The 27666-nt window shown below is 43.2% G+C and overlaps 6 protein-coding genes across 10 annotated transcripts; 2 read left to right on the top strand and 4 right to left on the bottom strand.

The window, feature by feature from the left end:
• Positions 1–5943: 5943 nt before the first annotated feature.
• BDBG_16361 (uncharacterized protein) lies at positions 5944–9689 on the top strand (the record flags this gene model as incomplete). The annotated part of the gene is made up of 4 exons (XM_002628445.2): positions 5944–6093; positions 6165–7818; positions 8180–8341; positions 9010–9689. The coding sequence occupies 4 exons, from the start codon at positions 5944–5946 to the stop codon at positions 9687–9689; spliced, it is 2646 nt and encodes an 881-aa protein (XP_002628491.2).
• On the bottom strand, positions 7969–16808 carry BDBG_01397. 2 transcript variants are annotated; one of them, XM_002628443.2, is made up of 3 exons: positions 14563–16808; positions 11510–14489; positions 7969–11455 (listed from the first exon to the last, which is right to left on the bottom strand). In XM_002628443.2, the coding sequence occupies exons 1-3, from the start codon at positions 14931–14933 to the stop codon at positions 10730–10732; spliced, it is 4077 nt and encodes a 1358-aa protein (XP_002628489.1). In that variant the 5' UTR covers positions 14934–16808; the 3' UTR covers positions 7969–10729. The 2 variants fall into 2 exon arrangements, with proteins under 2 accessions (XP_002628489.1, XP_031576432.1); XM_031720314.1 differs by having other exon boundaries at positions 11510–14486; positions 14563–16785.
• On the top strand, positions 14815–18114 carry BDBG_01396. Of its 3 annotated transcripts, none has more exons than XM_031720313.1 (2): positions 14815–17213; positions 17305–18114. In XM_031720313.1, exons 1-2 carry the CDS (start codon positions 15497–15499, stop codon positions 17415–17417), a joined length of 1830 nt encoding a protein of 609 aa, XP_031576431.1. In that variant the 5' UTR covers positions 14815–15496; the 3' UTR covers positions 17418–18114. The 3 variants fall into 3 exon arrangements, with proteins under 3 accessions (XP_031576431.1, XP_031576430.1, XP_002628488.1); XM_031720312.1 differs by having other exon boundaries at positions 14815–17520; positions 17558–18114; XM_002628442.2 differs by having other exon boundaries at positions 14815–18114.
• Positions 18115–18146: 32 nt separating this feature from the next.
• BDBG_01395 (uncharacterized protein) lies at positions 18147–20361 on the bottom strand. Its single transcript, XM_031720311.1, has 2 exons — positions 20168–20361; positions 18147–20094 (listed from the first exon to the last, which is right to left on the bottom strand). Exon 2 carries the CDS (start codon positions 18797–18799, stop codon positions 18506–18508), a length of 294 nt encoding a protein of 97 aa, XP_031576429.1. The 5' UTR covers positions 18800–20094; positions 20168–20361; the 3' UTR covers positions 18147–18505.
• Positions 20362–20370: 9 nt separating this feature from the next.
• BDBG_01394 (erp2,4) lies at positions 20371–21976 on the bottom strand. Its single transcript, XM_002628440.2, has 4 exons — positions 21676–21976; positions 21336–21524; positions 20951–21230; positions 20371–20813 (listed from the first exon to the last, which is right to left on the bottom strand). The coding sequence occupies exons 1-4, from the start codon at positions 21826–21828 to the stop codon at positions 20803–20805; spliced, it is 633 nt and encodes a 210-aa protein (XP_002628486.1). The 5' UTR covers positions 21829–21976; the 3' UTR covers positions 20371–20802.
• A 39-nt stretch (positions 21977–22015) lies between these two features.
• On the bottom strand, positions 22016–27637 carry BDBG_01393 (the record flags this gene model as incomplete). Of its 2 annotated transcripts, XM_031720310.1 has the most annotated exons (13): positions 27282–27637; positions 26995–27118; positions 26574–26718; positions 26327–26484; positions 26059–26248; positions 25895–26003; positions 24889–25840; positions 24193–24800; positions 24029–24138; positions 23544–23961; positions 23157–23471; positions 22930–23059; positions 22688–22794 (listed from the first exon to the last, which is right to left on the bottom strand). In XM_031720310.1, exons 1-13 carry the CDS (start codon positions 27288–27290, stop codon positions 22688–22690), a joined length of 3375 nt encoding a protein of 1124 aa, XP_031576428.1. In that variant the 5' UTR covers positions 27291–27637. The 2 variants fall into 2 exon arrangements, with proteins under 2 accessions (XP_002628485.1, XP_031576428.1); XM_002628439.2 differs by having other exon boundaries at positions 22016–22794; positions 26995–27624.
• Between the last annotated feature and the right edge of the window lie 29 nt (positions 27638–27666).

The raw sequence follows: 27666 nt of genomic DNA, 5'->3' as shown, positions 1-27666 counted from the left end.
GAAAAGATGAAAAGAAAAAGACTCATGATCTTGACACTGTTAAGAAGAGAGGTGATTCTCTGATATGAATGAATGATTGTCTCATCATGAATATTTAAAATGAATATAATAATTGATGTCTGTGACTGAGCTTCAGATAGTCATGTCATACACAGTCTTCATGTAATAAATTGTTCTGAGAGTTGGCAAGAAGGGCAGAAGTGTACATGCTGAGAGATATGGTTCATTAAGTCTATGCAACATCTCCTTGAATCAGAGAGAGCTGATAACAAAAGCAGAGACAGCAAAACCAGAAGTGGCAGAAGTGAGAGTCATGGGAACAGAGGTAGTGGGAGCGGGAGAACCAGACACAGAGACAGGTGTAGAAGATTGAGAGAGAGTGGCAGAGAAAGAAACAGAGAGAGGAGAGAGAAATGTGAAAGACTCAGTCACACATGACATGAGCAATTTCTTCATTATCATGTTCTTCAAGTTCTTGATCAATGATTCAACATTGAGTTCACTATCATCAGTAAATGTGAATCTGTCAACATGTGATAATTCTATACAAATAAAAACAAACATATCAGCATCTGCATTCACACAAAATTGTGTCAGAAAACACAATCAGAAACTCACTGAGAAGAGAAACAGTTGAGAGTGTATGAGAAGATATGTCATCATTCATGATAATATGTCATTCTGGTGATCATTAGAAGATAAACAAGCCCTGATCATGTTTCACAATGTGTTACACTTACTGCTAACAAACTGCCTGATATGAGCACTACAATGACACTTGTTGTGGAAACAGGAGGCCATTGCCAGGAATACATACAATGTGATAGATGAACAGATAGAAAGAGTTGAACAGAAGAAGGGGTAGAAATCTTAAATAGTGATGACATTCAATAATGATGAAATGAAGAAGATGATTGAAGAATGGGAAAAGTTAGTGAATGAGTGATGTAATATAGTGGAAGTTTCTTTGTAAGAGTGTACACAGAATGCTAGCTGAATCAGGGATAGGTCACACAATTGTGAAACACTAGTGGCGAGCTAATCCGCATGAAGCTAGGGTGTATGACATGGTCACGTGGGCGTGACTGAATCTGGTGGGGGAGGATGTGGTTCGGAAGAACATACAACTGTTGAATAATACCGCGGCCGCTTCTGAACTACTAGCGTACGCGTACAAGTGTAAAGGGGCCATAGTGGCTGCTAATTAAATTAGTGTACGAGATTCAATATATAAGAAGCCAGCGTACGCCTGTAATCGTACGCTGGCTGAAGCAACCTTTGAATCACATATCTTCATCTACACTCAGTTTCATGAGCATTTTCATTCTTCATAATAAGTAGAGAGTGAGATCAGAAGTATTGAAATATATAGAAGTATCTAAGCATTCTTTCAGTGCTTTTATATTTAATTCTGTAGATGTTGAAATTGTCTGAGTTTCTTATTATAATAATTGTTAAATCTCTTCATATTAATGTTATTAAGTTACATGCATATCAGCTATTTATTACTGTTGTAATTTCAATATTACTTAAAGTCACTGTGATATTACTTCTATGCTTGTGTTCAAGAGTTCTCTCATATTATCATTAGACATGATTATCAATCATTAGATGTATAATTGTATAAATATCTTATATATCTGAGTGTCAGAACTCTCAGATCTTTTACTGATATTCTCTTATAAGATCTTACTCTCTTTGTAAGATCTTATTACAGAATCAGAGTAACTGATGAGCAAGCTTCTATCTGAGAACTTAATGTCTGCTTTAACTGATTGTTTCTCTTTCTTATGTATTATTACATGTTTGAATATCTCTTGATGAATAATTGTTTCTAATGAGAAGATAATGAATGTTTTTCTAGTGTAAGAGATCTATGCTGAATAGATTGATATAATATTGATAGGTCTTATATAACAAAGAGAAAAATGTTAGAGAAGAAAAGAAAGAGAAAGTGCAAGAATCAGCAATTGAAGTGAATATTTATACATATATGTGATGATGTACACAGTGGTGCTTCAGAGCAGAAGAATATACATGTGTTCATAGCAGCTGAGAATTGGTGATTAGAACATATATGTTTGTGATGACTGAGAATCAGCGATCGGGAATGAGGCGGTAGAAATCTATGAAGTGTACGGAATAGTCTATATGATTGATCGGGCGCAGCCTGTCAAATCTATGGAGTGTACGGAATAGTCTATATGATTGATCGGGCGCAGCCCGCCACAAAGATGAGTAAAAACATCAGTTTCAAGCTTACAGAAATGTGTGATCTGCAGCAGAATGTTCATCAATACTGAAAAAGAAATTATATAAGAACTATGAACAGCTTCTTTACTATTATCATCTGCAACTGCAGATCAATACTTTTCATTATATAGAACTGTAGACATAAGTGTATTATTTATAATTGAAATAACTGTTTTTAAAATGTCTATTCAGAATTTCTTTGAAATCTTCTTACTGATAAAAACTGCTCTGATACAGGCTATAATTGTATATATTCTGCACTCAGACATGCTATCTTGATATAGTGATTGAGAAGTAGTTAATTCTTATACTGTGTTATAATTAATGAATAATACTGTAATCTTCATAAATCTGAATATATTATCAACATTGATTCTGACATATACTGATACAGTAAAACCTAGGTTCTTTATGAATTGAACTCAGTATGCATAGTAATTGTAAGCTTGATTCTTGATATATAAGAAATAGATTCATCTATATCTGATTACATTATCTGTGATTAACATGTAATATTTATTACTCTGTCACAATTCAATAGAGTGATCTGTAGACTCACTCAATATCTGTCTGTTATCTGTAAGATTGATATAAATTTGCTTCATTGAGTGTATAACTCATAATATGAGAGTGATTGAGTATTTACATATTATACTCACTTTAACACAGGTGTTATAAAAGAAATTGATCTTAATGTCTTTGATGCAGATGTCAGATAGTGAATTCTTTATCAATACTATAATAGCTCTTATATATATATGTCTCAGATCAATGTATCATTCTGCAAGTGTTTTTACAGTTGTAAATAATTCTTGATATTGAGATTGATCAATGATGAGATCATTGTCATCAATAGTAGTCATGACTTTAGCATAGTCATTATCATATACATATGATTTCACTGTGAAGTAGACTGCTTTAGACTTATAATGTATATTAACTTCTGACATTCTTTTAACTATTTTATAAATTGAGTTTTAAGATGTATAAATTGCAGTGAAAATTGCTTCACTTGATGCTTTAATAATGAAATAGAACAGGGTGTTTGAGCTTGAAAGCTTATATTAAAAACTCTGATTCTTCAATCTGACAAATGACAATAGATTGACTGTGAGATTGAGAATATAATAAATATTGTGAACAGTGATATTCTCTTCTTCAGATTCTAGAAGAAGATTGCTAATCTCTTTGATATAACTGTAATCTCTGTTCACTGTAGACTGACCGTGTGACCGTGTCTGAGACCAGAATCAGATTTTTTGATAGTCTCATTATCAATTCAACTGATTCTATTACACAGTTTTAACATTAGATAGTAGTTTCATACTGTCTCAGTGAGACTTACTGTCTACTCTTGTCACATTTTTCAAATGAGATCATGATTTCCACTTCTCAATTTAAATTATTTTTATTGCTTTAAATGACTTTAAATCTCATTTGAGTGTTACCAAAAAGCATTACTTTTTAAAAAATTAAAAATAGTCTAAAAAAAACCTTAAAATGTCTAAAAATAGTAACTTTATACCAAGAATGAGACTAAATGAAATCAAATGAGATCACTTTCTCATTTTTTTCAAGTCATGGTTTCATTTTAAGATCTGATATATAGTCACTTTACATGTTTTTTTAATAGTCAGTCCCAGCGGGATTCACATCAAGAAATATATGAGATCAGACTAAATGAGACTAAATATGAAATTCATAGTTTCAGCGGTCAGTCTAGTTCACTGTATGAATCTTTATATTGTCATTGTACATCTTCTGCTGAATAAGAGACTGCTTTTCATCTATTATATGAAAACTTACACATGTATCAAGAAACCAAGGTTTACTTGTTATATTAATAGTTGCTGAAAAAGCACTTACTGCATTGACAGCTGCAGATTGTGAGGCTGTAAGATCAGAAAATTTCTTCTTCTTATTATCTTTATTCTTCTTTTTATTCTTTCACTTGTCACATCTGCTGATATTAGTATTATTACTATTATTCTTCTCAGATATAATGATATATTTCTTATTTAACTTATATCACTGTTCAGTAGCAAGTTCTGAATGCAGATGTTAATAGATGTTTTTTCAGTGTTATCTTAAACTGCATATCTCACATTTGAAACTGTGTGTGAATAATGTAGAGAGAGTTGTAATAGTTGTATTAACTTGCTAAGACTTAGAATGTTCATTCTTGAACTTATTTATACAGTTTGTTAACTGTTTTATAAGATTATTAATATTGATATTATGTATAGAGTTCTGATCAGACATATAGAAATCATCTAAATATATCTTAATAAAAGACTTTTAATACTTCTTCAGATCAATAAGAAAGAGATTATAATAAAAGTCTTCTGAGTTATTTATCAATTTTTTATAATATGTAACTAGATAATGAAATCTTCTCTAAAATGCTAGATAATTATTATCTCTGATATATAAGATAATGAATTCTTTCACAATATTCATATATTTCTCTGCAAGTGAGACAGTATATTCAACTTCAATTCTTTCTTATAGTATAACTGTATTATCTGACTCAAGAGTTTCAATGATTGTATATACAGATTCTAATAAGAACTGTAACATACATTGATACAGTGCTTTGATACAAATGCTTCATTTTTCAGCACTTAATATGTCTTAACTGATATCTTCTGAATAGATATATTAATTCTTCATAAGAATGTCAGATCTGTCAATGACTTCAGTATTTATAAGAATTTCTATACATCAGATCTCATAGTTATTACTATCAAATGTAATTACAGCTTTAATATTCATGACTTTTTAAACATTCTTTTGATATTCACAGATCTCAGATTTAAAATCATCTGCTGCAGAAATGACTACTTAATACACACTCATTCTGTCACAGAATATTATCAGATTATTAAATATTATTAATATTATATCATCTGAACTTATTCTAAGTATAATACTTATGTGTCACACTTCTGTATGTGTTACTTATAAGCTTGAGATATTATTATTTAATTCATAATCTGTTTTACTATTTGTAGATAACTTTATAATCTCTTCTGTAACTTCTATATATTATATAGTATCTATTTTCTCTGATTCTTCATCAATAGATGTCTGAGTGTGAGAATGTAAATGTAAAGTTCTTCTTCTATCACTCTGTGATATAGACATATCATTCATCAGTCAAAGAAGAGTTGAATGAAGAAATTGAAAAAAAAAATGTGTTATATTATACTGTAGAGTTCTGCTATTTCAATTGTCAGCTAAGCAGATACACTCAAAATGTATAATATAAACATGATAAAAGAATTCTCCTATTCAGAATGAACACATTCAATGCTTACACAGGTGTTTTTAAACAAAAGTAAGAGAAAAATGTAATCCTTTGTAAAAATGTACTATCCGGGCTCATAACCTGTGGGATGGTTAATCTGTTGTATTTGTGTAGGAAGAGCTAGCTATATATATATTACATATGAGATCACGTGTAGGCGGAGCGGTCGCTACGGCAACGCCACTAGGGCGGATGCTACAAGAACTTAAGCTGGGATTTTCTTCACGTGACCCCAATCAGGTGATTAAATGTCACGTGTAACTAATGTAATGGATATCATAATTTTTGGGAGCCGCTAAGAGCCAACATCAACGACGTTAACAGCTTATCTACGCCCCGTTTTACCGCGACATGCAGATGGACATAGAGCTACGCCTATCATGACGACTCATCTGGTTGCTATTGCGAAAGCTACTTTCTCAGCTGGGCTCTTGCGACCAGATCCCACCTCCGTCTACCGCGATGAGATCGCCTTCTTCCACAGGTCGCTCGACCGGGCAGTGACGCACTGCTCTCCAGGAAACATCCAGGTTTGAACAATGACTCCTCATGTCGGCGTTAAATGGGTTTACTAAATCGTTGATCCGGGTACCTCCACTAGATTTGCAAATCGTGGCTGCTGAAAAATGTGATTCCTTCTTCAACGAGGATTGGGGCTCTGGGCAAATACCTTGTCACTCTATCAGGATCTTTCGAACCTGGCGATAAATCACCGGCTGCTGGACAGGCCGCTGTTGAAGCCTCGAAGAATTCTCCAAAACGGAAAAGGCTGCATATCCTGTATTTGCTGAACGATTTGTTGCATCATACCAAATACCATGAACAGACAACTTCCGCCTTTTCAACTCTCAGTGGTTCCCTTCAACCATTCTTAGTTGACCTTATTAGCCTTGCGGCTGGTTTTTCTCGCGAAAAGAACCCAAAGCATCACAAACGATTGAACGATCTCCTGGATATATGGGCCGGTAATAGCTACTATAGCCGGGATTACATCAACAAGCTCCGTGAAACCGTGGATAACTCCTCGTCTCCTGGTGCACTGAATGCAAAAGTTGCTCCCAAAGATTCTGGTTCAGATACACCGAACAAGATCCCTCCAAGGGACGCTCCTTACGTAATGCCGGCGACACATGGAGACCCCTCTGCGCCATATCATGAGCTACCCGCGGGGAATCTAATGCCACATATAATTCCCAACTCGACAGCCCCAATCCGACCACAGGCAGTGAAACCTCTACAGTTTCTTGCAGGACCTGCTGATGAGTCTCTAGTCACGGCCGTAAAAAACTTTCTAAATGACGTCGACAAAATATATAACTCGAATGGGGAAGCGATGGATGGGGGAGACGATGTAGAGATTGATGAGCTTGGTCAGATCATTGTTCGTGACCCAGTGACGGGAGAAGTTGTTGACGGAGAAACGTACTATGGTTGGTCTCGTTCATTCTGCGAGAAAATGAAGAAAAGGAGGGATGGCAAACTTGGGCGTAGGAGCGAAAGTCGAAGTCTCAGTCCCAGCCGAAGCCGCAGCCGCAGCCGGAGTTATAGCGCACGGAAACGGCGACGATATAGCGATAACATGAGTGATGACGATAGGGGACGCTCTAGATCATCGGGTTCATCCAGATCAGGCAACCGAAGTCGGGGCGACTCCTACTCCCGCTCTCTTTCCCGCTCCCGTTCCCGCACAGCTCCAGGCCGCTCAGGACGTCCGAGATCACGGTCAAGATCGATATCTTACTCTCCTCGCCCCTTATCTCCACCGCCCTTTCCTTCACAAAATCAGAATGCTCCTTTCCCACCTCCAGGAACAGCTCCGCCTATCCCTCCTCCAATGTCATATCCCTTTAGCGGATCGCAACAATTCTCACCTCCCCATCCTCTACCGATCCCTGGTCCCGGTGGCATGTTTATTCCCCCTCCTCCTCCGAGACCGCCAGGGTATCACGGACCTTGGCCGCCTCCACCCCCACCTCCACCTTCTCAACATCATAGTGCAACGCCACCATTCCCACCGCCTCTACCACCTCCACTACCTGTGAATATGGGCGTGAATATGAATATTCCCGGCTTCCAATCTCCTGCTGGTGGCGGTGCGCCGCAATTCTCTTCTCATTCACATCCGTCTCACCAGCCACCTCCTGGATCATACCATTTCCCATCACCGCATACTCCTCAGGGACAGGGACCTGGGCGTCAGCCCTACTCTGGCGGAGATGCGAATGGCTCTGGTGGAAGTAGAGGCCGAGGAAATGGTACGAGTGGAAGAGGAGGGTGGGGGAGAGGTGGGTGGTATTGATTTGATTTTACGATTTTTAACTTTTTACCTTACATTGGCTGGTTGTGTGGGGGATTCATCTGAGCTTTTGGGACCACTGGATATACGAGAGAATTGGAGTCATATTCTTCAGACATATCCTGGTGAGCTGAAATTTTGTGATTGTTTACAAGGGCTTTCTTTGTAAAACAGTTTGATGCAGCATTGTAAGATTACTAGATGCATGAACTATGGATGCAAGTGAAGGGGATCTTCCTATAGTTGAATGCAGCAGATGAAGAGCATTGAAAACATTATCAGCCTTTACCGATTCTCAAGAAATCTCTTTTGCGAGAAAGCCACTGTTATTTCCTCTGCCGCTCCCCGGATTCCACGAATCACGAGCACAGATTACTTAGTTTTCCACAGGCTGTATCGATCGGTGCTCCGGGAAGATAAGCACGACCCCGCTTCTGGCAAAGCGGTTATCGATCCAACGCTGTTGAAGATGAGAAAATCTGGTTTGCAGCTCTATTCTCATTGGATGCTCAAAAATTAGATTCTACGAAAGTATCTGTGGATGTCACTCATGTTCTAGCATACATCTGTAGCGTGCATGAATAGATATGCGCATCTTCCAACTTAAAGATTTCGAAGATATCAGAAAAACCACCCTTGTCCATATACGTATGTTACTTGAGCACAATTGAGGTATTTTGGCGGGGATTAGGGTGTGCTGGGAGCTGGGAGCTGGCGATCATTGTCAAGAAAGGGTTCGTTCCGTCTCCTGAGGACCGGGAATGACGAACCGTAGAACTCCTAGAAGTCCGTTCTTGAAAGCATAAAGAGCTCAATTTTCGGATATGAGAATCTCTGGATGTGCACATCCAATTACTATTCGAGACTTTCATTCCTACCCTTAACCTGATCGAGGAGGCTTGCAGCTGAAAAAGATATTTATAGAAAGTGGATACAAGCCTTGCATAGATGAAAGTAAGCATGGGCGTGACGCTTTAAATAAATCCCACTGCCATGCCTGTGGTGCCTCAAAATCCCCACTCTCCAGTGTAAAGGCAGCTCACATATCAATCCTAGCTAGATTGATCTATCAATATAGCACACCCAACATCCACAAGAAGAACCACCCCCACCATCGCTATAGTCATGTCTAAATCCAATTCCCTCAAAGTTCTCCTCCTCCCTTTCCCAAACTTCGACACCTTGGACCTCTATGCTCCGATCGAAGTCCTGGGTAAGGGCGCGGCCATCGGCGGACTAGAGATAACATTTGACATCGCCGCAATTGTCCAACCAACTCTCAGCGCAGAGAAGGTCCCTGTTTATCCAAACCTCAGCATCTCCCAGGCGATGCAGCAGCTCGACCAGTATGAAATCGTCGTCCAGCCTGGCGCCGGCATATCCGAAGTAGAAAAGTACTTGGAAAATCCAGCGCAGCTTGGGTTGAGCCCGTCTAGCGTGAAGGAGCATCTACAACTGCTCTTAGCATTCTCGCAAACGACCACGCCGTCTCCGCGCGGCTGTAAACGCGTGTTCCTGTCTATATGCACTGGGGCGCTCGTGGCGGGGCTGGCAGGGGTTTTTAGCAATATGATTGTTACCACCCACTATGCGGGACTCGAAAAGCTGCGAGAATATTGTAGGATAGCGGGAGAGGGGACAGTTGTCGAGCCTGATATAGGAGATGGAGGTTATGAAGGGTACTCGAATGCGCAGCAGCAGTCGTGGAGGTGGGTTACTGTCGACCGTCCCCAGTTTGGGGCGAGGGTTATTAGCTCTGGGGGGATTAGCTGTGGGCTTGATGCATCGTTGTTTTTGGTGAGCGAGTTGGAGGTGTGGAAGGATGGGTAGCGAGAGAAGATTGGAGTTGCGAAGGCGCATAGGTGTGCGCGGATCATGGAGTATGCGTGGAGATGGGCTTAGTTAGTGGTCGCATCTAAGTTTCCTATTTTCCTTATCTCACATCTCTTTATAATAATTCTGGAGTATACAAGGCGGAGGAACGGTGGAAGAAGACTAGAAAGTTTCGTCATATTCCATCATGTTATTAATGTGGTCTCCAACTCATTATTTCTCCTTTATTCGTCTTGGAGTCTTCGCTGGGAGGATAGTGAATTCGATAATGCGCCGCGGTATAGTGAGTAAACTGAGTAGGTGGTTAATTGCATGAGTTTGATATCCATATAAGTATGTTCATGATGCTTATTGAGTCCAATTTCGCTCCTCAGTTCCAAACATCTGAACATGGTAGGTCGATTTCATATCATTGTCCTCAGTACAACTGGCAAGGGAGGATGCTATCAATGAAGGACCTCTCTCCATGATTTTTTTCAAACTACCCTTCAACGATGGTTTCTCCTCCCTACCACCCCACCATGCGGCACTGTGCCGCGCTAGAATGAATTATCCTGAAGCCGAAAGGGGAAACCGGGTCGGTCAATTTACAGGATGTTGACGTAAGTATTCAAAGAGCACGCCCACGATTCCACTGGCTGGTTAACTTCCACGCAAGTGCTCAATTGGTTAAGCGTAGGAAAATTTAGGGCTGAGAAACGGGCGCTAAACCTGACTAGTGCTGGCACTTTTTAGCTGGGTTGGGAGAAAAGTTGCGCAGGTATTTTAACTATCCTGAGCTCCGAAAGCACATCACCAGGAACTCCTAACAGAAACGAGCACAAAAAACCTCTCGATTCAAATACATTGACTGGTAGATGATTTAGAATCTTGGACAATGCTTATTGGTTTCTCTCACGCGTATCGCATTTATGCGCCGCCTACACTCTAGAGGCCAATCAGGAGGTCGAGAATCATTGCTCGTATTTCATATGGAAGTGGCATACGGTCAATCTTGATCGTCCCTCACTCAACTGTCTCCATATAACGGCAAAACTTTAATCGAAGCCTCCTCTCATAAATTTCAGCATAGTCCTTGTCGCCATCTCCTGATTCATTTCATCCCCCTCTTTCCAATTCGTCGGCTTTTCATCCGTCAGCACAGAGAGATCCACAGGCTCTGAAAGGTCAATTTGACTCAACTGCGCCATCGAGGTGCAGAGCCCGATTCGGTCCTCGAGGAGCTTCCTTCTGTTTCTCAAAGATATCCAGGCTGCATTTGAATCGGATATTCCGGCGCTTTGAAATAAGGGAACCATGGCCTCGAAGCAATCCAGTTTCGATAAGCTACTGATCTCGAAAGAGGATGATTTTTCGAGTTCGGACAGATGTACTTCAAAGGCAAATTGTGCTAGAAGCAAGGGAGTACTCTCCCCAATCTGGAATTCCCGATTGGACCACGTACTGGGTAAACCTAGGTCTTGTATATGCTTTTCGCTTAGCTGATCGACCCGCATTGTGATTTCTGCATCTGCCTTGTGGGCTAGAAGCGCAACCACCATTTCTAGGTGTCCTGTAATGCTGGCAATACAAAGCGCAGTCCCTAGAACAGGGTGAACATAGTTAATACACTCGGTAGTGTGGAAAGCTGCAAGAACGGCTTGGATAACCCTGGCTGAAATTTGAGACCTGTCGTTTAGCGCGTTTGAGGGGCAAAGCGCGAGAAGATGGAGGGCGCTCAGCTTTTGCGTTTTGTTGACAATGAATTCCACTTGACCGGCGGGCTAGGTAATACTTAGTTTCCATTACTGGGCAAGAAAAATGACCGAAACACTCACATTATTAGAATTGACATTTAGCTTCCGAAGGATATAGTCCACTGATTGCAATGTGGCCTCCGTATGCGTCAGAAGAAGTTCACCAAGGACAGTGATCCACTCTTCCCTCTTATCAAACTGATACAATGCGTTAATATCAGCACCTTTCTCCACAAGTAAATCCGAGAGATCAAAGTAGCGGTTTTTGATCGCAAGCGCTACACTTGAAGGACTTCCATCTGGTAATGGCTCGATAGCCATCCCAGATCGGATCAGATACTCTGCAACAAAAATTCCATTGCGCGATGTTCGTGGACGGCTCGCCGATAGCTGGAGCAAAGAGAACTGTCTTCCATTGCCAACAGTGCGTTTTACTCCCGTTCCTGCGCCACGGTTGACTAGAAGCCGAAATATGGCTTCATGGTTCATCAAAACTGCCTCTTCAATGGGTCTATGGTCAGGCGAGCCATTTGGATCTTGTCCCAATTCCAACAGTGCCTCCACAATGTCGGCATTCCCCAGCCTCACCTCCTGGCATAACTGCATGCCCTCGACCCGTTTCCCAAAATCCAGAGTTCTCCAATCTCGAAGTTTTTCGTGCCTTCGGCGTAAGATCTGAAGAGTTTGAAACATATCCCGCTTATACCTAGAACCGCAACGGACCAACCTACTTTGTAAGGTAGTCGGATCATATGGAGTTATACATCTTCCATGGGCAGCTTGGAGCATTCCGATCTCGTCAAATATGGGCTTTTTCTCCGGAAGCATTTGATCGATGTAGAGGAGCAATACTTCCAGAATGTGAGGAAGAGTGAGGACAGCCGCTAGTTCAGTCGGCGATTTAACAGTAATGTTGTCTTTATGCCCCACTTTTGCTAAGGGGTTCGCACCGAGACCAAGCATAACCTTCACTGCAGGAAGACTTCTCATCAATACAGCCCTCCCTAGCGGCGTTGTTGGAATGCCAAAATTGTCCTCCCAGTCGGCATTTATCATTCTAACATCCTTTCGCATTGTGCCGGTAGCATGTTCTATATTAGCACCAGCATCTACTAATGCTAATGCAAGCGGAGTCATCTTCTCAGGAGTGAAGCTGCAGAGCCAATGGAGGGGTACTTCTTCACCAAATTCTGTTCCACCTCCGTTAGCGCCGCGATCGAGGAGATACATGGCACAGTCAAAATGGCCACTGCGACAAGCACATACAAGGGGAGATTCAGCCATGGATTTATTTGGAAGATCAATGCAGCACAGATATGTCTCAACCATGTACTTAAGTGCTTTCAGTTTTCCTAAGGTTGCAGCCAGATGTAGGAGTCCGTGGCCCTTGTGGTTGACAAAGATTTTATCAAACTCGGATTTCTCAACCTGAGGGGACTCGGCGTTCTTGGTCGCAGAAGAATGTGAACCTTTCTTCCGTAAACAGGAATTATATGCAGTTCCAAGTTCGTCTTTGATCTGATCTTCAAGGATTACAGTGTCATTCAGATTGTAGCATCGGCGTAATTTTCGAGGGACAAAATGGGGCATACCAACCCCGCCTGCGATGGTCCTCCTGGCCCAATCAGCTTCCGTCAACATCATTTCCCATCGTTCTCGTTCATCTATACTAGTCAGTCTCGCTATTATTTCTCTTGCATCCTCCATACAATTGTGATGACCTCTTATAATGCCCCATCGGATGTACTCTTGCAGTTGGTCCAGCGTAAGAGATGGTGGCACAGAAAGAGCGGTGCTAACACGCCATAACCAAGCCATCGCCCAGTAGTCGACATCACCCTTATCATCTGCATTGGCAGATTCATGTAGCCAACGGCAGGCTTGCTTCTCGTCAAATGTGACGCCAAATCCCGTTAGATTGCATTGGAACAAATAATATGCAGCTTTCCATGGCTGTAGCCCATCGGGGGTTCCAGGTCTCGTTTTCTGGCAAGCCTCCTTGAAGTCGCTGACGATCTGTTGTTGTTGAGTCCAGTCAAGAATGGTCCTTAATTTATCAGGTTCAAATAAAAATTCCGCTATATCTGGAGGTGATATTTTTGGTCGATGGCCTGGAGTATTTCTTTGGCAATCATAATCGCTGCCCAAGTTCCCAAGGAAGAAGCCAAGATTGTCAACGGTTAGTCCATGAGAACCCGGTGCCTCCATACTCTCGATCCTATCTCCTTCGTCATTTGCAGCGGCGACTCCCTGAAGAAACGAATCAATTTTACTAAAATGCATACCTCTCAGTGCTGCCTGGGCTCGGGGGAGAGATCTATCCATTGGGTCAACAACGATTGTTTGCAGTAGCACATATAAGATCAATGCCAGTGCGTTCTCATTGATTCCATGGTCTGAAGCATAAACCTGAGTACTGCATACGGCCTTTAGAAGGATGTCATTGTTGAGTTTTAGCTGCTGGAGCAGTCTCTCAGACGATTCCGTAGGGTTAGAATCCAGTCCCAATTCCGTTGCAATATTTCTTCCGTCAATAAACGCTCTCCACACCAACAGTCCGAAGGAGTAGACATCCGTCTGCTTTATTCCATCAGCGGAGAGTCGGTTTGAAGATTCAGGTGCCTGGCACGGGTAGGTTCCCATCGAAAGATATGACAAGTCACGCTGGTCAATATCCATTACCGCTCCGCCGAAATCAGCCAATTTTGCAGTGTATGGCTGCCCTTTAGGGATGTCATATTTGTTGACAAAAATAAGAACATTTTCATGCTTCAGATCGCCGTGGACGATTCCGCATGCGTGAAGAATAGCAAGCCCGCGAGCAATATCATGGCACAGTTTCTGTTTGATGGCAAAATGCAGTGGGGGTCTGTAGACTTGGAGATCGTGGAAGGAACCGAATGTGGCATATTCGATAATTACTTTCGGATATGCAGAATCTGATTCCGCAGATGATCCCCATCCGAATCCCAACAGATGGACAATGTTGGGATGATATCGCAGCGGTTTGTGTAATAACGCGCGAAGTTCAAGGGACACATCACTCCAATTGTTCCGACTACTGGTTGGAGTCGTATGTTAACATCTAGAGTCAATGAAAGCGAAAGATACAATAAAATAATACAACTACCAACCTTGAATTGGGCCTTTCGCGGACGCTCTTGATAGCAATATACTTCCCCCATTTAGAGAATTGTCGGGACAAGGATACATTATTCTCATGAACTCCGGCTATCCATTCAGCACGTTCGACGATAAAGGAAGCGCCTGATCCTATTTTCTGCCTGGATAACGCTTTGATTCCGTTGTTGTCATCAACAAAGATCGAGTCATCTGTACGAAGTGCTTTCTGTAAATGCGAAGCATGGCATATGAAAGATGCAAGACTTCCCTGAGGCGACCATTCTGGGTCCCGAGAGGAGCCTGACGTCTGCGCCTCCGTCCTATAACCGGAAGCTTCCGTAGGCTCGGACGTGAAAGCAGACTCGTAGAGTAGTGTTGTCATGATAGCCCGATGCAGTAAACCCAATTAATGTCACCAAAAATCGACACATGGGATATCAGCAACCTCTTCTATTTATCTCCCATCCTCTTCGTTTTCCGCTCAATGTATATATGTATTGGACACCTTTAAAATGCGGCCTTACCCCTCCAAAGCATACTCTCTATTCAGCCTCAAGAGCCCACGCATGAAAGCGCCTCCAAGCCATCTCGCTTATGAACCGGCCCACCGAATGCAATCGTGAAACCCACACCAGTGACAAGCCCTCGAGGGTGTATTTTTTTTTCCCCGCAGCGTGGCAGCACAGATAGTCTGTTCTGGCCAGCACGAGGCTGAAATAAGAAGCGTGTTCATCCTTGGCGGAGAGAAGGCTGAATGCCATCCTAATAGATAGAAGACGTTAATAAATGAGTTGGCAATTCCCACACAATGTGATCTATACAGCTGAATGCAATAACTGAAGCGAAGTGAGGTTGAACGTTTGACGTCGAAATAGGGTCGTCGGAACACTGCAGGTGGCGCTAGTCTGGCATTTTATATATATATATTTTCCGTTCCCGACGACAATGCTCGACCCAGGCTCGATTATTGCATTGACTCTCCTCGCATATCAAGGCGCAGACCATGCGTGGCACATATTCCAAGACACACTACACTACGCTTCAGATTCAGAAGACTTAATCCTCCAACTCGAACTTGAACGCTTCCGTTTCCAAACATGGGCCAAAAATGCTGGCCTGGAGGAGGGCGAACTCTCTCCCGGCTTACTTCCCGTCTACGAAATCGTGGAAAGAACATTAAAAGTGATTGGCCAACTATTTGAAAATGCGGATGAGCTACGGGAGAGGTATGGACTTTGTGCCTCCCAGTCCGAAGCGCTGGAACCTGACAAAGTGAAGCGATTCATCACCAAGATGAGAAAATCACTTCGAGCGAGTGGCATTAAACTCGATGTTAGAGGAGAAAGTGAAGAAATAAATGGAAATGAGCAGTCCCATGCATCTGAGGTAGGCCGACCTGTCGGGCGGGCAAAACGACTGCGATGGGGTGTTCGGGATAGGAAGCAGTTTCAGAAATTGATAACCGACCTCGAATCACACGTCGAAAAGCTCAATCAATTACTTTCAGAAACCCAACAGAGATCTTTAATAGAAGATCGGAAAAGAATTGATATTGTCTTTGTGGGGAATGCCAATGACAATGGGTCTCTTCAGTGGATCCGAGATGCTCTTGGACAAGAGCCACAGACTTCATCAATTCGTGCATTGGTGGAGCGAAAAGCACTGGCAGGTGGGCGGCCTGTAACGACACGCTCCGGCCCGGCAGCTCTCAGCCCCTTGACGCTGAACGATTTCTCGATTCCTCCTGGATATCATGGGCAGAGCCGTTTCATAGCTAAAAGCATCGAACCCAGCGAATATGTCCTGCTGGAAAAGAAGTCCTATGGTAGTGATATATCCGTGCAAGATAAGCAGATTCTAACAATGAGAGTGAACCGTCTCGTTCTCTTATTAAGCGCGCACAAATCTCCAGATTTTCAAACTTTACAGGCAATTGGACTTATTCACGATCCGGCAAACCTTTGCTGGTGGATAGTCTTTAAATTTCCAATCACGGGCATACCAATGATTACCCCGAATGCGGTCTTGGCCCAACCAGTATCGCTCCTCGCACTGCTAGAATCGAAACTGCGCCCACCATTAGAAACGCGACTTTGTCTCGCCAGCAAGCTCGCCATTACGTTGTCCGAGCTCTACGGCAGCGGTTGGCTGCACAAGAATATACGAAGTGAAAATATCGTCTTTCCAGCCCTGTATGGAGGGAAGTCGAACAGCAAAAGGGAACCATTGTCGCCCGGTATCAACTCTAGCTTGCTCTTGTCACCGCTCGTTGCAGGTTTCCATTACTCCCGCCAGGAGACGGAGACACAAACAATTGACAAAAACCAGTTCCATGACGACATCAGGCCAGTGATCTACAGGCACCCGAACTACCAGGGTGAGGCGGCCCAGGGATACCGGATTGATTACGATATCTACTCGTTTGGGCTGGTTCTGTCAGAGATCGCGTGGTGGGTACCTCTTTCGTCTTTCCTAGATGCGAAGGTGCCCATTGAGTCCGCTCCAGCGTCGATATCGTCATCGACACAAATCCGGTCCTCCACCACTACCACTCTAGCTATTAGCAACCCCGCTACTGCGGTACAGCTTTCCTCCAGTATGAAACGTTTCCAGCGGCCGGAAGCGCTAGAGCTTCGACGACGTGTGATCTCGCGAGCGGACCGTGAGTTGGCGTTCCGCGTTGGCACCCCATATTTTGATGTTGTAAAATGGTGTTTGGAGTACGCTGATCAGCACAATGATGTCGTCGATAGCACAATATGCAAGAACGCTGCGGCTGATACCGTTGCTGCCGCTACTGCAACTGAGGGTTTTACTGATTGGCACCCAGCATTGGAATTTTACAATCGGGTTGTTGTCCCGCTGAAGAAGATTGCCAAAATTGAGTGATGCATGCTTATTACTTGCATGTGGCCTCAATGACGTCACATCAAGGGAATTTTCCGGCTGTGGGCAGTAGCGTCGATGAGGTGAGCAGATGAGCCCTACTATTGTGGTTTTTCCTAGTGTGTGGAAGGGAATGCAGGATACGAGATCGTCGTCGATATTGATTGGGTTTCAGGAATGTATGACTTTTGGCAAACGGATTAGGAGATGCGGTAGAATGGGAATGATGTTTTTGCTCACATGTAATGAATGCTTTTCAAGCATTATTGGTGACTCTTACCTGGATGATGGGCAAGATTTACTGTCTCCTATTTTGCGATTCAGTATCGTCTAGATCTGCGAGCTTGAACTTAGCGGGTGTATTGGTCAACCCTCTGCCATTTATATGAGGAACAATTTGCATATCACTAGGACTCCATGTAAATATGGTCGCGCCCTTCGGATGACATTATAAATATGTACGTACTCCATCGTTGGTGGAAACGGAATACGAATATAAACGGTAGAGTAGAAAACAAAGCATATTTAAATCAGACTATAGTATATAAGGCCCTAAGCGATGATCTGAAATTCGAAGCCAAATGAAATAGATGGTAGATCGCTACATGTTTCTTTTAGAGAAATTTGTAGATAACGCTGTAAGAACCCCAAATTGGAAATATGTGCCCAGCGTCAATGTCAATACAAAAAAAAAAAAAAAAAAAAAAAAAAAAAGGAAAAAGGAAAAAGAAAGAAAGAAAAGAAAGCGGACGAAGTTAGTCATAGATCTACAACGCAATCTCATGTGCGCGTAACCAATACCTTGTACACATTGCTCCATCTACCAATGTTGGATGGGACTAGGTGCAGAGGGCTAACGCGTTTTGAAGCCCTTTAGAAATCGAGCATTCCCTAGGTAGGGTAAAAGACAGCGATGGCATGCAAACGAAGACGTCAATGTGCGTGATGTATGAAGGTAAAAAAAAAGCATGCCCAAATAAATTGATGAAGACATATCCAATGCCATCATCTCCCGGATGGGACGTTTTCTTCTTTCCGTAATTTCAAATTTAATGGTTCCCCCGCCTATCAAGATGACAGATTTGACTGTTCTTTGTTGTGTTGACTGACCCGCGGCGAGCGGCCAGTGTCCCCGTTTCGATCGCTACCGTCTTGGCCAACTACTGATGGAAGCCTTTCGATCTGCCGCTGTGTATGCCGGTGCATAATTCTAGAGTAATCCTCCAACGTTTGTGCCTCGTGGAGCGAGTCGGAGGTCATGATGGAGGAGGGAGCGTCATCTTGGCGCGCAGGAGATTGTCGATGACGCTCCGTCGAGGCAGGATGTGATCCTGCCATAGACGAGCGCATATAATCCTGCATATGAAAAAGGATGGATAGTTGGGGGGGGGGGGGGAAGGTTGCGGGAGAGAATGGAAATAGGTGCTGTTAGATGCTTTGTGATTTGTGAGATTTTGGTTCTTTTACTGAATATAGAAGCATCAGGGCCAAATAGTCCAAGATCAATAAGTAACATATAAGAGAAATGCAGCACTATAAGCCGGGAAGCTGTTGTGGATGGTTATTGTTTAAGGGGTTGAGAAGGCCATAAATGATAGTCCCTCACAACTTCCACACAAGCCCAATAGGTTGGGAGTGGCGCTGGAGAGAATTTAGCCAGGTCATCCTGCTCTTATAATAAGGCCTCAAAAATAAGAAATCCTGCATAAGGCGAAAAAGCTAAGAATATGCTTCACCGGAATATCCAGTGCGTGGATAAATGCCGGAAGTATGGCCCACAAAAAGCAGGTAGAGCATGAAGTAGGTTATGAAATGGCTGGGCGTCAGGGTATCAATGGAAAAGACCTAAGCGAAAATATCGTAGGGTATAAGAAAAAAGGAAATGAGAAATGAGAAATGAGGAATGAGGAATGAAGAAGTGATATCACTACAGGCAGAGGGAAAATATCTGCACAAGGTACCAGCTAAACCATGGCGGTGAATCCTGGGGAAATCCACCTATATAGATGTCCTCAACGTCAGAAAAGAATGAGAAAAAATTTTTGACAACCACTTACCGAATGATATCGCTGTGTGTGCTGCGCAACTGATCTAGAAAGAAGAAGAAAACCCTAGGACTTAATAGAATTATATGAGTAGAAATACACTGGTGGGTTAAAAATATTCGAGAGCTATGTCGTCACCAACGGGCCGGTGATGATATAGTTTGATAATCTGGCTTGTCAAACCAAGGTATCGGTTTCCGTTAACAAAAAATTCAGAATCTAGTACGGTTGCGTCCTTCGTTCCCCACCTGTACTTCGTATTCTTCACTACTATATGCACGCATGCTGATAGCCCATGCAGGCAGGAGACCAACAGTGATAAAATGCCAAGTGTGCGGAGGTCAAGGATATGTTGGCCTCCACAAGTATGACGTCCAGGAACGGAAGTATGTAACCCAGTTCGTTGAATATCCTGTTATCTGATCTTCTTGCGGGGCAAGTAGTCTCGTATGCAACCAAACTGCAGGATGGCGGTCAAAGGCCTCGCCACGTGCTATTCATTGCTATAGAACGCGTTATAGTAGCTAAAAACCCTAAGACCCGCGCGGTGGAGAGGCTTCAAGGTTAACGTATATAACAAACTACCCTTAGCAAAAGAGAGCACTTGTGATCCTACATTATATATGATTAGCCGCCTGCAAGATTGACATTCTGGTTTCGACTCTATCCAAAGACCCACACTCACCACAATGACAATTGGAATTGGAGTCTTGAACCCATAATAAAAAATGTAATGTCTATTAGCCAGGTAACTAGTGGATAGGATATGCATTGTTGGCCTTTTTTGATAGTCACAACTGGTCACCACCTGAACATTCAAGGTGAGGTTGGTTTGCAGTCGATGAGGCGACCTCATCATGACATCATTATCCAACCTCAACACACTATCACGTGATTATATTGCTGCGCCACAATGATCCATTCATGATGTTAACGGAGTAGAATAAATCTCGATCTTCACATGCAGGGAGGGAGAAGGTTGCACAATGCCACAGAAATGGAAAATCCAGCTTGCCTGTACGGTAATTTAAGAGTAAAATATATAAATAAATAACTAGCCAACACACACATGACAATTGCAACGAGGATTTAATCGGACAGGTATAATAAAAGTAGTAGAGACCCTTATAAACTAAATGAGGCTCTATCATTATAACAGATTCTGCGTGCCAGCCGAACTATCAATAATATATGAATATGAACAAATTCATTCTCATTTATACCATAAATTAATATAAGAAAAGCCCATGTCGTCCTGTCGCTGAATGTAAAGTCAATTCAAACAAGAAAGAAAAAAGATCCCCGCCGATAGCCGCTATATCATACGTAGCCTAAAGAGAAGCAACAAATATCGAGTATTAGCAATTCTATATTTGGAAAAAGAATGACAATGGCTCACTACTTTGGGGAGATAATCCTTTGAAGCCATTGAAAGAAGGGAGAAGTAGTAGAAGACGAAAGGGCATACCTTTCCTCGCGCCCTGGAAAAAGAACCGAACAATAAACACCTGCAATCCGGCCATTGTCATCATCATCAAACCCTCGATAACGCTAAATTTGAAAATTCGCTGCTCGGTACTGCGGACAGTGCTGAAATTGCGGTTCTCGCGCGTTCGGAAGTACTTCTGGTTTCGACTGATTGTCGCCAGCTGGCCTGAGATCTTAAAGATGGATTCTTCGAGTGCAGACGCTTGTTCGGGAGGCGCCCCCTGCTTCGCGGGGAGTTTGGTCTTTTCTTCATTCTCGACCTGTAGCAAGGGAAAAACGAAGCGCATGACGGTTAGGTATAACAAGGTCCAGCAAGCTCTTACACGCATACATAGTGTGAAAGATGCGGGGAACAAAAAACATACCGCAATCTCAAAGTCCACCATCTTCTCCGCAAAAGTTGACATCTCATTGTCAAAGCAGAACCGGTACTCGCCTGCGGTATCTGCGCTGAAGACAAAGTCGCCCTGTCTCTCTCTGTGTCCGTCGACAATTACCCTCTCGCCAGGACCAACCACTGAGTAATCGACATCGAAGGAACCGCCAGATTGTACCTATAAAAGAAAAGAAAATATCACACAGAAGTTAGTCGGCAGTTCATATGATGCACATTGCTACGACAAGCTAACGATTCAAAACCCAATGACCCAAAATTCCCCTTTATCCCAGACACCATTTTTAAAAAGCTGTCGAATGTATACTAACCGCAAAATAAAATGCAATCTTCGCCGGCGGCTCATTGACATACGAATAGAAGCAGGCCTTCTCACTCGCATCGAGCTTGTATGTCAGGGCAGTTGCGGAGACGAGGGTGAACCCGTAGGCCAGCAGGCTGAGTGCAACTGTATGTAACCGCATTGTTACAATGGGCCGGGCCTCATGCGATGTCGTGGGATTGAGAGTTAGTCGTTTGTAGATGGTGAAGAGTAATAAATAAATGCAGCTGCTGTCGACAGGTAGCTTTGTTGTTCCATTTGGCCATTTGGCCGGAACAGGGGGTTTGTTTGCACTGTTTGCATACTTAGTTAACTCAGTTATCTGTGACATAAGCAACATATTGCGACCCAAAAAAAAAGGTTGATATCAAGAAGATGCGCAATTCGAAACCAATAATGTTCCTTGTCATTCAGGTCCAGCTCCAACACATCCCTCTACCCCCCCAAACACTGACATTCATGTTCAGGCTCATGAGCAAGAAAAACAGCACGGAGCATGAAACGGATGAGACAGTCCGGAGTTCCATTAGGATGATTGCGGAAATCCAGATCTGGCTCATTTGTCATTTGCGTCCTCTACTGTCATCTAACTAAATAAATTTTATATCTTCGCATTCGTATGAGAACGCGAGGCGTAAAGGCCCCTGTTTTCGGTTAAAATATTCTCGGACATAGCAAGTACTGCAATACAACAGTTCTTATCTCAGTTTTTGATATAGAGAAATTATGTCGAGATTGAAAAAAGAAGGGCGGAAAGCAACTACCTCCGTATGAACGAGAAGAAGGAAGAAGTAAGAAATATTGGGATGAAGAAATACGGGGAGGGTGAAAAAAGAAGAGAAATAGGAAAATGGAGAAAAATTATAGGAATGGAAACAGGTCGAAATTATAGAGGATAAAACCACCATATAGCGCGAAAAACGAAGACAAGAATCGAAATAAAATAAAGTAAAATAAAATAAAAGCAACATCAAACGCCTGGCCCATTTTCAATCATGCGTCTATCGAATAAAGAAACTTTCACTTCTCCAGAAGCTTCTGTTCTTATTTACATAATCCAGCGCGAGCGTTTCTTGTGGCTCGGTAACTAGATCTGCCAGAATATCGTCTGTAAAACGGACCATAGTGAAAAAGAGAAACAGGTTAGCGACAGAAAAATAATACGGCATCAGGGTTGACAGTGTTCAACCCGTTGGAGAAGAAAAAGGAAAGGATGAATGAACTTCTAAAGGAGACGACGTACCATCTTCAAGATATCTTGGGACACAGAATCCCTGACGTATGGCCATGGCAAACTTGATCTTCTCAAGCTGCTTGCCTCGAAAACCTGTTCGTTTCGAGAGCCGTTCCTTTGTCTGCTTGAAGATCTCGCCCTATAAAGTGTAAGTATGGTTAGCAATGTATTTTCATGGAGTGCAAGAGGGTTGGAGAGCGGTATCTGGGCTCTGAAAAACATGGATATATCCGTACCGGCTTCACAACAAATCTAAACGGGATACCATGCGGCTTGTTGGGATCCTTATCGAAGTGGAAACAGTCAAGCGTGAATTCACCTTCTTGCATCTCAAGTTCCTCCTGTGGGATCCTCTCGATGTAGAGGATCACATAGTCTGAGAGGCTGAGAATGGAGAAGTGTTCAGGGATTTCTTTCAACACCTTGCCGCCATAGACTTCATAAACACGCAGATTTTGGGACGTCTCCTCGTCGAGATTGGCCCTCTTCTTGAAGCTCAAGACGAGGTCACCAATGGTGCCGTTCCTAGCGACGAGAACATCAAATGGTTGCTGCACCAGATAGAGTTTGTCAGACAGCCAGAACATGAACGGTTAATCAATTGAAGGGGGAGAAAAACAAACCTCTTTGGCAACGCCATCTGGTAGCCAAGTGACCTTTATTATTTTCTTCGTTTCATATTCGCTTAGACTGGTTTCCAAAACTTCGTAATAAAGGGCATCTGGTCGATGCGGGGCGTATCCGTAACTTGAATACTGGCCGGTGAGTATCTGTTGGAGATTTTGTGGCGCATTTCGCTTAATGAACGGCTTGGGTTTTCCACTGTTCTGTAGCACAGGCGCAAATCGTATATGAGTCGGGTCGACATTCAAATGTTCTCCAACTTTCGTTGTCCATTGCTCGTATGTCATTTTGCGGCTGAGTGTCAAATCGAAAGTTACGCTATCATCCGGCTTTAGGGGAGCGAATTTGACTGAGATTCGATTGAGGAGGTAGTCATAGTATTGTCTGGCGTCTGTGTACAGGACAGTAGGAGGGAGTCTACGTGAGGAATTAGCATTTATAAATAAGAAAAGAAGGAAAAATGAATATTCAGGGTTATTCATACTCAGAATCGCTGACTTGGCGTTGGAAGCAGATGATATCACCGTCCTGTATTTCCGACTGGTGGAACGTCTGTTTAGACTTCATTGGCTCGATCATGGAGTGTTTGATTTCCTAGTTGTTCTGGTAAGCCCTACGAGTCGTGGAATGTGGGAAATAAACACATACCTCATATAATAGGAATGGGGTTCCTGCCGGCCAATTCATAATATCCAGTATTGGGCCAGCCAGTTCTGACACTTTCGAGTGCTTTCGAACAAAAACATGACCAACTCCAGTTAGAGTTTGCTGGAGAACATCAAAATGCTTCAGGAAGACAAGGCTTGTCGCATTACTGCCTTGTGTTTCCGGCCAAGTTGTTTTTCCATCCGCTGCGATTTCTCCTTCTTCAACAAACAAGCCGAACTGGTTTCCCTTGGTGCCAAACCGATCGAATGCCTCCTCAACAGACATATCGAGATCCTTCAAGGGTTGATCAGGGCGAGTAGTTTTATTTTGACGGTTAACCATTACCCACAGCCTGATCTGCTCTGGCTTCAATCCTCTTTCATCGGCAATCTCAGCCGCAAACTCGCCAACCGTTTTGGTCCTGAGGACACGGTACATTTTGGCAGCTGCGGGATTATTAGGCTCCAAATCCAGGCTGGTCAAATCGAATCCGTGATGAGACTTGAAGGACTCATCGGTTAACAACCCAACGTTCATATAAAGATGCTGTTCCTCTCGCTCCTTTTTCTTCCGCGCTAATTCAGCACGTTCTTCATTAAGGCGCTTTTCTATTATGATTTAGACGGGGTTAGCAGTCGTAGATTTGGATAATTTTTAATTTATTGGCAAAAAGGAATACACAATAGAACGACGTACCGAGGTGTGCAGGTACGTCATCTTTCTTCAAATCAACGAGGACCTCATCCACTCGAGATTTCCTGATGTAAACCAGCATGTACGCGTTCATTGAGCGCTTTGTGGAGTAGCCTCGCATATATGGCTGTCTGACTCCGGCCGTCCCATTAGCGAGGTTGGGATATTCTCCACCGAAATTTTCTTCTAAGGTCTCTTTCATGGTTGAGCGAATAACTTTGTCGTCGTCAAACCTATAAAACACACTATCCTTTGTTGGACGTAGATATGCATAGTAGTGCCCAGCATTGAAGTCACCGCTATGTACAAGAACGCCGTGAAGTTGATAGATCCAAGGTTCCGATTTATCCGCATCCTCGGAAAGGTACGGTGCCGCGTCAAACTCCTCTGGGAATTCAAGCCTGTCATTGATTTTCATCATCGCGTCTCGGTTGATGTCATATTCAAATCGTTTGAGGTGCAGGTGAAGAACGGGAGGGAAGCTCTCGAATATCACGCCCTTTTTTGCCTCTTGAAGTTTATAAGGTTCTCCAGCATCATACTTGTTCTCGCCTTCCAATGTTTCCACCTGAATATAATCTTTGAAGCTGTCATCAAGCGTCCGGTTACCCCGAACGTTCAGCTGGATATCCCAAAAGTCCTCTATTCTGGACGACTCATAGTCAACGTGAATGCAAGATATATACGTCTTTGTCTTTCCAACGAAAAGTGAAGGGAGTGCTTTTTCAGCAGGAGTGCCCTTCATTTGTCCTTCCAGTTTGTCCATCAATAATCTTGAAAGCTCTTGGACATCCTGTTGTTCAAAGGTATGTCTCGATTCCCAGCCGAAGGAGGATGTGAGTTCGGCTGTCGACACTGGAAGATCGCTAGTTTGGAGATGGTAAAATAGTCGTTGAAGGGTCCACGCGGAATTTGACTTATTGGCGTCTTGCTCCGTGGGTATTTGATACACGGCCTACCACCTCGGATTCAGCGGATGTTGTTAGCACGGGGCCAGATGGAGTCTCACCTTTCGGAACGAGTTTGTGAAAAATAAGGACTGTAGTAATGAATTTAGATAGCAGGTGGCGCCCTGGTTTCTGAGCCCAACCATCCCAGTTTCCTTCTTCGAGTCATAACTGCAGTGGGTTGTTAGCTGGGTAGAGTTGAAGTGGCAGGACGCGATATACAGACTTTTGGAAACTATGCCATAAAACCCCTGTTGGATCCTTTACAACGCGGACGTATGCGGTAAGGTTGGCGGCCTCATTTTCTACCAAGGGAGTACCTTTCTCGTTGAAAGACTGCTGGAATAGTTTCCGCAGTTCGCAAAACCGTGTAAAACCCCAGTCTGCCTCTTCTGCGTTGAAGCGGTGGTGTGCGACTAGAGAGCCGAAAGATAGCCGGGGTCCAGGTGTTAGTTGATATATCTTATTTTGGAGGTAGAAAAGGAGCTGCATACCATGTGTAATATACAGGGAAGGATCGTTTTTATTCCATAGGACCAACGCAAACTGTACACAAGCATACCAACCATCCGGAGGTGACTTCTCATAGCCGTGTTCGAGATAGAACGATGCATGTTCGACGCCGTTTCCGAATGGGAAAAACAGAACCCGCCTAAAATTCCCGGGGATTAGAAAGCAAGCTCTCACTTCGTAAACGATCGCATAACGGGTTGGGGACTAGAATCATCAGGAAAAACGCACCATGGAGCTCCTCCGCATTCAAAAACCGGACCATGTTCCTTTCGCCGCATTTTTGTCCAGTTCTCGATGTTCCATGTGTGATATGTCTGGGCTTCTGTTTCTAAATCCGGATTCTCGGGTAGCACCTTTGCCATCATCGCCTCATCTACAAACAGGATGGTTTGTTAGAATATAGACCAACCCAAAGAACATGACACTCCATCACAGGATCCATTATGGCAGAGGAGGGGGGGGCTGCGTGTCGGTGTGCGGCGGGTGGCGGGCTGCCGACAAGAGGGTTGCAGCAAGGTCAAGCGGGGCATCGCAATCGATAAGGCACCGTACGCGGTAGAGACGAGGGCTTGGATAATTCGTATTGCCATGGAGGAAAGAGAGGAGCAAAGAAAGGGAGAAAGAAAGGGAAGGGAGAGCAAAGACATACAGTCGTTAGCCAGAGGCTCCGGTTCGGGCTCACTGGCGGATCCCGGGGGTGAAACGACGACGACATCAGAGCGGTCATTACCGTACTGGTCGTAGCCATCAACAATCATATCATTATCCGTAAGCTGCAGATTATCCATTAACGAGGGCATGTCAGTCGTATTTCCATCATGGTCGCCCATAGTGGCTAAGGCTGGTGGTTGAAGACCGGGGGAGGAGGTTTGATACGGCATGGTGTAGTTATTATAAATATACAGATGAAGAGAAAGGATCCAGGAAAGCACTCACGTTGTCCATTATTTGCGGGCAGGATATCGCCGGGGCAATGGCAAAGTGCGGCTTGTGCCTCTTGGGGCCCGAAAATTCAAGACACAGAATCAAAAAACAAACAGGTAGACACTGTGTTGTGAACAGATGTTGCTGGTTGGAGCGAGACCGGGGATAGATAAATAGGTGGAGAGTAGTTGGTGTGGATGTTGCTTTTTTATTTCACTTTTTTTTTATTATTTTTGATTGTATTGATTTAAATAAATAGTCGACTTAAAATATCGTTTCTCCTGCAGCCAGATCAGTGTCACAGGGCTGAGTGGCGGGAATTCTTCTTGTATTTAACAGCGAAGTCTAATATCCGACATTTAAATATCATATTTATCATATCAACTTAATAAGTGTG

The sequence above is a fragment of the Blastomyces gilchristii genome (genome assembly GCF_000003855.2).
Source record: "Blastomyces gilchristii SLH14081 genomic scaffold supercont1.2, whole genome shotgun sequence".
NCBI lineage: Eukaryota > Fungi > Ascomycota > Eurotiomycetes > Onygenales > Ajellomycetaceae > Blastomyces > Blastomyces gilchristii.
This window is presented reverse-complemented; position numbering and strand designations above follow the sequence as displayed.